The sequence below is a fragment of the Solea senegalensis genome, linkage group LG2 (assembly GCF_019176455.1).
Source record: "Solea senegalensis isolate Sse05_10M linkage group LG2, IFAPA_SoseM_1, whole genome shotgun sequence".
In the NCBI taxonomy this organism is placed as follows: domain Eukaryota; kingdom Metazoa; phylum Chordata; class Actinopteri; order Pleuronectiformes; family Soleidae; genus Solea; species Solea senegalensis.
Window position 1 is genome coordinate 29,438,512 of NC_058022.1, and position 12,561 is coordinate 29,451,072.

General features: G+C 44.4%; 2 protein-coding genes across 8 annotated transcripts in view; both read right to left on the reverse strand.

Annotated features, from left to right (window-relative positions):
• LOC122765370 (plakophilin-4-like) overlaps nt 1–12,561 on the reverse strand; it is a 555,540-nt gene that overhangs the window by 392,226 nt on the left and 150,753 nt on the right. The window lies entirely within an intron of this gene.
• LOC122765369 (disks large-associated protein 1-like) overlaps nt 1–12,561 on the reverse strand; it is a 103,033-nt gene that overhangs the window by 29,903 nt on the left and 60,569 nt on the right. For all 3 annotated transcript variants that reach the window (XM_044019598.1, XM_044019596.1, XM_044019599.1), the window contains exon 5: nt 1,173–1,368. In XM_044019598.1, coding sequence (XP_043875533.1) covers nt 1,173–1,368 — 196 coding nt within the window. The remainder of the gene's footprint in view (nt 1–1,172; nt 1,369–12,561) is intronic.

Below are 12,561 nucleotides of genomic sequence, written 5' to 3' on the forward strand. Positions count from 1 at the left end.
CGCACTGTGTCGATTTCTAGGTGACACTGTCCGTCTCGCTTACATCATCCACAGACTAATGTCAAAACTGACAGGACAAATCAAGCCATCTTCCCAGAGTTCTCACCTGTGTTGGATTGAGTATGCCAACTATTCCTTAACCCATTCTGCTTCAGGTATGTCCTCTTTTGAAGCCTTTCTATGTTACCAGCTGCCCCCATTTCAGCTTCAGTTCCATCCTTTTTACAAACATAGTCATCTGACTACTGACTCTCAGATACTGTTTCTTTGTTATATTTGTGTGTAATAAATCTATTTATTGTAAGCTCAAGGTTGCTCTCTTCTGTGAAGATCCACCCCATCTTTCATGTCTCCCAGCTCAAACAGGTCGTCTAGCCCTTTATTCCCTCCTCCCAACTCATCGATGGCCATCCAGCCAGCCAATGCTTAAGTGGAAAACTGCACAAACAAGGAAGATGTCATTTCTTGCATGTTTGCATGGCAGTCAATGAGATATGTGTCCGTTTTGTAGCACTTTCTGTGTCTACCATGTAGCGCTGTATTACTATGGCCCCTTTTCCACTAGCATGGTACGCCTCACCTCACCTCGACAAGGTATGGTTATCTTGCTTTTCCATTAGCGATAGTACCTGGTACCAGGTACTTTTTTATAGTACCTGCTCTGGCGAGGTTTCAAGTGAGCTGAGCTGAAACTATGCGTGACGTCGTCAGACTGCCCGGCTACTGATTGCTGTCACTGGAAGAGACATCCGACATAAGAATCAACGCAAGCAATGCCGAACTGTAGGTCAGTGAAAAAGCGATACAGTTAAAATACAATAATATTTTTAATGAACTGATTCTAATGATTCAGTTACACTGAAAACAACTGCTTTACAAGTCACTAGTGACTAGTTTGTGTGTGTGTGTCGTGTGTAAAACAAAGTCACGGTAGTTTCATGTAGCCGTGCAGTGATGACTCCGCCCACGTTTAGGCGGTACTATATTGTAATGGAAAACCAACCAAACCGTGTGGAGGCGAGGCGAGACAAACTGGGAGTATGTAGTGGAAACACATCATTAGTCACAATGCACGTGACATAGTAACACAGGATCAGTCACAGAAAAACAATCCCACACATCCCATGACTAGAAGGAAAACACAGTAAATAAAAGCAGTGTTGGCAACCAACCTGACTGATGGTGCTCATGGCCCTCATGTAGCTTTCATTGCGAGAACGATATTGGGGTGAGGACAGCAGTGATTTTGGGTCGAGCAAGGTTTTGGGGTCCAGGGTGTCCAGGCTTCTATTGATTGAAACCTCACTCACCGCACGTAGGTAACTGTGGCTCCGAATCTGCAGTTTGGGAGAATGCTCCGTGGAAATCCTGACACACAAAGACAACAGGGACATCCTTTGTTTCATTATCAAGATTACATGTAAGAATCTGCAGTGATTCAGCTGCTTCATCATTTCAACATACAAAAAGCACTTTAGAGGCGAATATGTGCCCAGCCATGTAAAAACCAGGAACAAGTATGCTGAGGGACATTTTGAGTTATTTACATGTGATTTCTAAGCTTTCCATCAATGTCTAACACATGGAAATCTGAAAATATTTGAAGCCATTTGAATGTAGGCACTCCTGCTTTAGGGAGAATTTTAGCCTCAAAGTTTTACACTTTCTGGGAGCCAGGAGACAGAATCATCACATTTACATAGCCCAACCTCTGTATGTGCTACTTGTCATCACACAAACTGGAGCACATATACTATGTTGTGAGCTACAGAACAATACATATACAATACATAAAAAAACATAACAAGCTCTGAAAATTTGAAATGAAATAACTGGAAAAATCTATAGGAAGGGGGGTGTGGCTTATTCTGTTTCTGTTTTTGTTGTTGTTGCAGTTGCAGTAAATACAGTTTCATCGTTGTTACTTTTAGTTGTAATATTTCATCTTTAGATTTTATATCCTGGCCATGCATATATTATTCAATGCATTTGTCTGTTTCAAAGATGTCAGCCTAGTACAACACACAACCCGTCACCTCCCCCTGCACTTCCCGACAAAATCTCACTCTGAACTTAGCCCTGATAAGGTATTGTAGTAGTTTGAACAATGTTTATCAAGAACAGGTCTAGGGAACCCACAGGTTCTATGATGAGGCCCCAGAGGGTTCCCAGAGAAAAATATCTCATATGGATCCAACAAAATGTACCCATAAAAACAGTTTAAATGAGTTTACATAAATGAAAGGGAATAATAAGCCTTTTTTATCATTGGACAAGGAAAATGGTCTGAATTTATGTCGCATTGGATTGAGCTCGATGACCAAGTGCCATTCAGTCTTTAGCGTAAACATTCACACACTTTAATTCATGAAGAAAATTCCAACCGATGAAGAGAAATGATTTCATTTCATTTTCAGTTATAATTAGCGATTCATATTTTTTTTCAAACAATAAATAAAAACAATACAATACAAACAAGCAACAGTTAATGCACTGAAGGCTGTAATTGATGTAGTTAGTACAGCATTTGGAAAATATTGCCTAAATGTTAAGGTGTGGCACAATGAAACCTATGATTAAAGTTGTTTTTCAGTGTTAATACTGTCATTTGATTGAATATTTAAACACTTAATTTTATATTCTAGTGAAATCGTCTGAAAAGTCTCTGTTTATCAGTGTGTCTTGTGCACAGGTGTGATTATACTCCTGTAACATCAACTTAGAATCACATCATTCCATCTCACGAGTTGCCAGTCAATGTCAGTCAAACTATTTGGATGCAGGGAGGTTCAGGTCCAAGTTAAGATGGAGATTACCAAGCTGGAGCGAAATATAAACCCATTTCTACCAAAACCAGCTGACATCAACGTCCGTACTTCTGTCACTGACAAACATGAACATGAAACTCTGAACTCTTTCAGACCTACGGTTGGGACCATTTTTCCTTTGCGAGACAACAGAAAACACAGAGCAGCAGCCCAAGTCCCTCAATCACTCACTGTAATTACTCTCACTATTTAAAGAGCTGTGAAAGTTTAATTAGACAAAGGCGATAATTATGTCTTCTGAGAGAGCGAGAGCTCCACTTCAGCGTCTCGTCTATACACTGTGTTCCAGCCCTGGAAAAATATGGTCTGTGAATCAGAAGACAGTTGAAAGCAAAAGTCGACCTTCTGTTTTGCTATCACACTAAGCAGCTACATGTCCCTTCACTGCGATGTAGAGACCGCCTTGGGTCACTGGTCATGTACAGATCTAGTGCATCTGTCTGTGCTCATTGAGTTGGAGGAGGTGAGCCTCCATTATAAAATGTTAGTATTTAATGACCTCAGTACAAGACTTAATAACACAACAAATTCTACTTTATATACGGTGTCTAAACATAAAGATAAACATTCATTTCATCTTTTGGTCCATAACACAACAGAAAATCTTAAAAAATGTTGATCGGTGTTCGTCAAACCTGATGATGATGATCTCGAAAGTCGTGTTTTGTCCACAAACGAAAATGATTCACTTTTAATGATTTCTTTGTTCTCCAGAGCAAAGAAATTAAGAAAATACTCACATTTAAGAAGTGTAAACAATCAGAAATCTTGTTTTAATCATGAAAAAAAGCTTTGAACCGATGAATCCATTATCAAAATAGTTGTCGATTCCTTTAGTAATCAATTAATAATGGATTAATCGATTAATTGTTTCAGCTCTGGCTCACATCAACAACAAACCGAACTGGACTCACAACACAGATGCTAAAAACAGGGACCGGAAGAGACTCAACGGACTGGTCAGAAGGGCTGGTCTCAGTCTTGGACTGAGTCCCCTGGACTCCATTGAGGAGGTGGGTGAGAGGAGGATGTTGGCCAAGCTGACATCAATCATGGACAACCCCTCTCTCCTCCTACACGAGTGGGGGCCTAAAGCAGATCCTTCAGCGACAGACTGCTGCCCCCGCAGTGAAAAAAGGAACAGTACCACAGGTCATTCATCCCAACTGCTGTTATAACTCATGATCTCCATCATCTGTGCCTATGCCTGTACACCAGTGCATTATCCTGTGTTTACATTCTGTAGACGCAATATTCACTATATTTATTTACACATACCTGCAATGTGCAATATTTCTCATAGACTATAGTTTCTTTTTTTTCTATTTTTACCTTTCTTTAATCTGCTTCTTTATGTGTCGTCTATTTTTGCTGTCTGCACATGTCTGCCTTAAATGTTTTTTTGCTGCATATTAAATTAATATGCAGCAAATATGTTTTAATCATTTTCACTTTCTTCACCTGTGTGGTGTTTATAATTCTGTAACTCCATGTTTGTGGGTCTGCTGGACCCACTTCATTATAGTGACTTTAAAACAACGCAATAATAACAATTGATGTTAAAATACTTCAGCGCAGTGACATGTAATATTAAGATTGATTTTGTCATTTACTTCCGTGAGACCACATTTATGAATTAAAAAAAAAGATCGACTTTTCCGTGATGTCACCTGTTTGTGAATTTCCCATTTTAAGGAATTGTGTTTAGTACATTCTCCACCACCAGTTACATGTAATATTAAGATTCACACAATGAGCAAACACTAGGCATCATTGGAGAGAAAAAACTCTTAACAGGAAAAAATCTCTGACAGAACCAGGCTCAGAGATGTGTGGTCATCTGCCTTGACCGGTTAACATGGCCAATGTCGCGTCACCTTTTGAGTCGAGTTGAAAAATTGCAACTTTGTTCCAAACTTTGCCTAATACAATGACGTAGAGTTGGGATTCTGCGACTGATGCCACGTAACTAGACTCCAGTTGGTTTGTGATGGAATAAAAACATATTGTGGTACACCTTAATCTGAGTACACTAAGTCATTGGTTATTTTGTTTGAATGTATGTACATAAGTGTTTTGTTTTATACATCATATTATTTGTGCCGACAAATAGCTAAATGTCTAACTTAACATGACTAATATTTCATTAATTAATGTGCAAGAAATAAGGCTGTAGGAGGAAAGGGGGAACCAAAGTGTGGGTATCGGTTTGGCACGGAACTCAAGGTGAGGCGCACCTCCCTCCTCTCCTCAGACTGAGATTCCGAGGAAAAGATGGTTGTTCGCGCTCTCATTGAATCACTCCGTAATTGTCCTTTACCAGGTTGGTACCCATTAAAAGGTATTAAAATTGTGTTCTCCTATACTTTATAGTTGTTGGCGATAACTGTGCGAAGTCTGTTGGATTTCTGTGGTGAAATACCGGGTTATAGAGCCATGTTTATAATCGCGAGTGAGCGAAAATGCCGCGAACGGCCATTGTAGTGTGTGTGTGTGTGTGTGTGTATGACTGTGAATGTGTAACTTGTTGAGCTGGTGTTCCTATTCCCTGGTATGGTTTATTTAATTGTTAATTTAGAGAGTTAAACTTGACATAGTAATAGTTTTATGTTTGTTTTGTGTTTGAAGATGTATTTTAAATAGAACAGTTCTCCCTATGTGTATTTTGTTTCAAGTCACTGGTACAAAGGTAATTTAAATATTTAGTTAAAACCAAAGATGGTTTATTTACAGTAAATGGATAAAAAGGGCAGATTCCTTTCGTTGATACAAATTATATATTTGTTGGGTATTGTTCATAAAGAGATGGTTTATTTCTATGTATGTGAAAGCTGCTTAAACCGTTGATGTGGGAAATGCAGATACAACTGTAAAGATTTGTGGTGATTTGAACCAACAAAATGGATATTGAAAACTGAAACAGAACTGCACAAGGGAATGTTTATTGTTTAGGAAATATTTAATTTTGAAGTTTGAAATAAAGAGACTGAGATTCCGAGGAAAAGATGGTTGTTCGCGCTCTCATTGAATAACTCCGTAATTGTCCTTTACCAGGTTGGCCAGAGAGCAAGACTCCATGAACAAATATCTTTTGTTGCCTTAGTTTCACTAAGTTTGAAACGTGTAACAAACTGTGGGGGCTCGTCCGGGATCTCTCCTCATCACAATCATCGGAGGAGCAGATCCAGAGATACCAGAACCGCACGATCCAGGCGACTAGACGCTACGAAAGGCCAGGAGTCAACCCGTGGGTGTCCAAGGAGGGAGACCAAGGAGAAAAGGGATCTTCACCTCGCTTAGGAGCCGCATCGCTGATCCTGAGGCCAACGCACTTTAGTCACTGGTGAGCCGCATTGCAGATCCTGAGGCCAGCGCACGCTAATCATCCGAGGGCTACACCGCTGACCCTGAGAACATCGCACACCAGCATCTGAAGATCTGATCTGTGATCGAGAGGTCAACACGCACACACTCTACGCACATATTTACTACACTGTTGATTTACTGAACTGAAACACTACAAGGTGACGTCAGAATCACACACCATGTCAGCAGTACGCAAACAATTAGTATGGAACATCAAGAAACAGCTATTCAGACTCTCGAGCAATGACATCTATCAGATTGCAAAAGACATTGCAACTGATGACCAGCATGAAGAAGGGCTAGACCCGAATGATGAAGAAGGTTGCATGGAGTATGTGGTCTCTTACATGCAGTCCGACACATTACTAGGGCTTGAGGATGAAGGTATGAGTCAGTTGCTGGCTCTAAATGATTTAATATGTAAAGTAGTAAATGCTGATGTTCCTGTTAATGGTAATGATGGTAACACACATGTCACACCCAGTCGCAGTCCATCCACTACAGTCTCAAACACTGGCACACAACCTCATTCTCACACCAACAGCACAGTTATGCGACCACAACACCACACTAACACTCATACCAACACAACGATACAGTCAGTAGAAGATTTGAGACAAGTATATGAGGACCTGGGCGAGAAACTTCGACGATGTGAATCCACTGTGACCCCACCAGTCACAACTTACCGCCGCCAAGATGAGTCAGAGTCATACTATGTGCCACAAACGATCCCAGAGAGACAAGTAGCTCTGAAGGATCTTCCCTACCTGCAGCGCAGGGACTTCAAAGTACATGGTGGTCAGGTTGGAGATCAGAATTCTGATTTAAATTACAACAATATCAGTAAACAAATCGACGAGGGAATGAAAGAGGGTTTCGCAGAGGCAGAGGTTGTCAGAGGGGTGTTGAGGATCATCAAGCCAGGGGCTTTTAAGGATATGCTTATAAACAAAGATTTGATTACAGTGTCTGAACTCAAAGGCTTTCTCAGGTCCCATCTGGGTGAGAAAGCAACGACTGAGATGTTCCAGGAGTTGATGTGCGCCAGGCAGTCAGACCAGGAAACACCCCAGCAGTTTCTGTACCGAATGATTGGGCTCAAACAGAAGATTCTTTTCCAGTCCCGACAGACCAGTACAGACATTTCATATGATCCAAACACCATCCAAGAAGTGTTCCTCCATACTATTTATCAGGGGTTGGGGACAAAACATGCTGACCTCCGGCAGAGGTTGAGGCCTCTAATTTCCAATAGCCAAGTCACAGATGAAGAAATTGTTCACCAGGTCATGAAGATAATAAGCGACGAGAATGAGCACCAGCGAAGGCTTGGTCAAACCTCCCGACAAAAGGTAACACAAGCGCACAGTGCCAAGGTTGAGACGGGAGATAGTCACAAGGATGATGGTAAACAGGATACAGGAGCAGATAATAAAAATCTCCAGACAATACAACAGCTCAGTACTCAGGTGGAGAACCTGACACACCTGGTGACCACTTTGATTGATCAGCAGACAACAAACACCCGAGTGCCTCATCCTCTAACTATACCAGCCCACATTCAGTCACACCTTCCCTCCCAACTACCACCCAGCAGATCTCTCCAACCACAACTGAAACAGCCCGTCGTCCAGGCAAGAGGTAGAACAGCGCGCTGTCCAAAATGCACTGAGCAGAATCTACAGGAGTGTAACCACTGCTTTGCATGTGGAGAAGCAGGACACAGAGCAGTAGGATGTTTGAAACGAGGCAAGGTGCAGGGAAACGGAGCTCGGTCTTTGTGGAGGGACACTCAGAGACCGGTGAACAGTTTCAGTCCCAGACAGTAGGTTACACTTCCAATCAAACAATAAAACACCCCAAGCAGAACAAACAACATAAGCCACACACACTTACCTGTCAGAGTGCTATCACCTGCAAGGCACCTCTAGTTGGAAAGAAAAGTCTGTTGAAATGTTTGATTGGTGGTTATCCAGCAACAGTTCTGTTTGATTCCGGCTCGCAAGTGAGCATAATTGACCAAGAGTGGACCGACGCTCACATCCCCAATTACACCGTGAGACCTCTTTCCGAGCTTTTAGAGGGAGAATTTGGCGTCTATGCAGTCACTGGCCATGCCATTCCGTACAGAGGGTGGGTTGAGCTCACTGTCAATCTTGCAGGGAATGACGACCCCAATCTCACCATACAGGCCCCTTTCCTGGTCAGCCAGCTGGCACTGCCCCAGCCCCTTCTTGGAGCCAATGTACTGGAGGAGATTATCAGAAGGAAGGAGTCTTCTGGTGATGCCATTGCAACAGTTATCAGCCTTCTCCGCAGTGCATTTGGAATAGAGGAAGAACAGGTGGAGGCCATTGTGAGTCTCATCCAGATTCCACCTAGGACATACTGTGATCCAGTCACAATAAGAGTGGGCAAGGATCATGCTATCATTCCCCCTGGTAGGACAGTTCATGTATGGTGTAGGGTACCCCCAAACTTCGACACTTCTGACCCCCTTGTTCTATATGAGCCTGCTGAGGAAAGTGTTGCTTTAGGACAGTTGAGTGTAGGAGAAGGTCTCTTGGGGATCAACAACAACCGACGACCTTATGTTAAGGTGCCCATCTCCAACCACTCAAAACACGAGGTCACCCTGCCAAAAAGGACCTCTCTGGGCACCATCCAACATGTCATCAAGGTTCTGGAAACGAAGGCGCCAGAGTTACATCAGGCTGGCTCCACACCAAGAAAGATGACTGCAGTCGAGGTTGATGGCATCACTTCTGTCAGTACCTCTCCACCCGAGGCCTGGCTTCCTCCTGTTGAAATCAGTCACCTGAGTCCTGAACAACAACTGGTGGTGAAAGAAGTGCTATACGAGGAATGTGGCGCGTTTGCCCGTAATAGTGACGACATTGGATGCATTCCCTCCCTACAGATGGAGATCAGGACCAAGGACGACATCCCAGTTCAGAGGGCCTACGCATCCATCCCAAAACCACTCTACAGGGAAGTGAAGGAGTATGTCCAGGAGTTGTTGGTCAAAGGGTGGATTGTGAAGTCCCAGTCGCCGTATGCAGCTCCTGTCATCTGTGTAAGGAAGAAAGATGGGTCCTTACGCCTGTGTGTTGATTACCGGCTCCTTAACAACAAAACTGTGCCAGACCGTCACCCTCTTCCCAGAATCCAGGACCTCACTGACTCATTGGGAGGATATGCCTGGTTTTCGATTCTTGATCAAGGGAAAGCATATCATCAAGGCTTTATTGCCGAAGGATCAAGACATCTAACTGCATTCATAACCCCATGGGGGCTCTATGAGTGGGTCCGAATACCGTTTGGATTGTCGAACGCACCAGCAGCGTTTCAAAGGAGCATGGAAGGGATGCTCGACACGCTGAGAGATGAGTGTTGTATCCCTTACCTCGACGATGTGTTGTGCTTCTCCAGATCCTTTGATGAGCATGTGCAGGTGTTGCGCAGAGTGCTCCAAGCCTTGCAACGTCATGGGGTAAAGCTAAAGCCGGAAAAATGCGAGCTCTTCCGCAAGGAGGTCAGGTATGTTGGTCGGTTGGTTTCAGCGGAAGGGGTAAAAATGGACCCCAGAGATCTTGAAGCAGTGCGGGCACTGACACATAAGACACCACAGACAATTGGGGAAGTCAGGCAGTTGCTAGGATTCCTGAGCTACTATCGTACATACGTACAGGTCTTCTCACGCATAGCCAGGCCCTTGTACGACCTGCTCCAATCAAAGCCTGACACGCTTCAGCCCAAGCCGCCACTGGGAAAAACAAAAGGGCACCAGCAGTCATCCCGAACCACGGTGGAGTGGACTGGACAACACCAACAGATCCTCGAACAGCTTGTGGACCGGCTGACCAAACCCCCGGTACTAGCATACCCCGATTTTACCAGTCCCTTCACACTCCACACTGATGCCTCTCAAAAGGGTCTGGGTGCAGTTCTTTGTCAGAAACAGGACGGGAAGATGAGGGTGATTGGGTATGGGTCACGCACACTAACACCAGCAGAAATGAATTATCACCTACACAGCGGAAAGCTTGAATTCCTGGCTTTGAAGTGGGCAGTCTGTGATAAGTTCCGGGATTATCTGTTCTACGCCCCACATTTCACAGTCTTCACGGACAACAATCCCCTCACGTACATCCTGAGTACTGCCAAGCTCAACGCTGTGGGTCACCGGTGGGTGGGGCAACTGGCCGATTTCCATTTTGATATCAAATACCGGCCAGGCAAAACCAATATTGATGCCGACACCTTATCACGCTGGCCCCTGGACATCAACACCTTCATGGCTGAGTGCTCGGAAGAGTTATCAGAGGAGGCAGTAAGTGCTGTATGGGAAGGAAGCCGGAGGGCACAACAAGGGGATGTGGCTTGGGTGGCAGCCCTCAACTTAACATCCAATAGTCCACCACACGTTGAGCCTCTGCAAGCAATCAGTCATGATGAGCTGGTAAGAGAACAAAGAAAAGACCACGCAATTGGGAAAATTATGGAATTAAAGGAAAACAACACACCTCTAACAGAAGACAACAGAAGGAAATTTGATGCACATACAAGGAGATTGTTAAGAGAGTGGAATAGATTATACATTGATGACGGCCTTCTCTACAGGAAGAGTGCCGGACGACACCAACTGGTCTTGCCTGCCACCTACAAACAAACGGTACTCACCCAGCTACACAACAACATGAGTCATGTCGGTGTTGAAAAAGTTCTGAATCTAGCACGGGAGCGATTCTACTGGCCGTTCATGAAAAATGAAATAGAGGAGTACGTGACCAGGAAGTGCTCTTGCATTAAACTGAAGAAGCCATCTATACACGACAGGGCACCAATGGGGAGTATTACATCAAACTCACCCCTTGAGCTGGTGTGTATCGACTTTCTGCACCTGGAGGCCTGCAGGGGTGGATGTGAGTATATTTTGGTCGTGATTGATCACTCCACCAGATTCGCGCAAGCTTATGCCACCAGGAACAAGGCTGGTAAGACGGCTGCGGACCGCCTTTTCAATGATTTCATCCCCAGATTTGGATACCCGGGCCAAACTCCACCATGACCAAGGTCGAGAGTTCGAGAATGAACTCTTCAAAACTCTGAGACAGTTGGCTGGTGTTGCCCACTCGAGAACCTCTCCGTACCACCCCCAGGGCAATCCTGCAGAAAGACTCAATCGTACACTACTGCAGATGCTCCGAACACTGGGAGAGAAAGAGAAGGAGAACTGGAAGGATTACCTGCCCCATGTTATCCATGCGTATAATTGCACGAAGCACGAGGCCACAGGTTACTCCCCGTACTATTTGTTGTATGGCCGGCACCCTCGCCTACCTGTCGATCTTCTCTTCGGCCTTCTAACAGATGATGGGGGTGAAACCATTGGACCAAAAGGATATGCTGAGAAATGGGCAGGAAAAATGACCGAGGCATATCGAATAGCAAATTCAAACAGCCAGCAGTCCAGCTCAAGAGGAAAGACATTCTACGATAAGAGAAGCAAAGGTGTGGTTCTTCAGCCTGGGGATAGAGTCCTCGTACGCAATCTCAATGAACGTGGGGGCCCTGGAAAGCTAAGACCATACTGGGAGCAGCTTATTTATGTAGTGAGAGAACAGGTTGGGGATAACCCGGTCTACAAAGTAAGCCCTGAGACAGGAGGTCGACCAGTTCGCACTCTGCACAGGAATCTCCTGTTACAAGTGAACGATCTACCTGTAGAGCCTCTCCATAAACCCACCACCAATATAACTGAGTCACAAAAGAGAGATAAGAGAGCTTCAGGCATCTCAAAACCCACAAACCAGACACAGAACACAGATGTAAGTGACTCTGAGGAAGAGGAAGACGTGCCTCGTTACTGGTTGCGAATACCGTTGGAGAAACCAAGAGCTGAGGGTAATTTACCTGACAGACATGTTACTTTTGACGTCCAAAATCGATCTGAACAGAATGAGACCTACCTGGCAGAAACAACTCACATGGAACCTGAACAGGAAAGAGAGAATGTAAGAGATGAGGAACAGGGAACATTCAGTGAAGATGAACAAGACCTGGAGCAGCATCAACCTACAATCGTTGAGGAGGAACTGCACACATTCCACGAAGGGAACAGTGTCCCCACGACGCAACACGAACATCAGGTCCCTCTGAGACAGTCCACCAGAGAAAGACGGCCAGGTTGTGTGTTCACTTATCCATCCCTGGGTCAACCAGTTTATCAGCCACGTCCCACTGTGAATGCAGTTGGAATCCAGCCAGTTCAGTGTACTCACCAGTATCTCTGTCCGCCATACTTCCAACCCTTTCAGTCCCCAATCATCGCCCCGTACCCATACCTTCCCATGGTGTATCC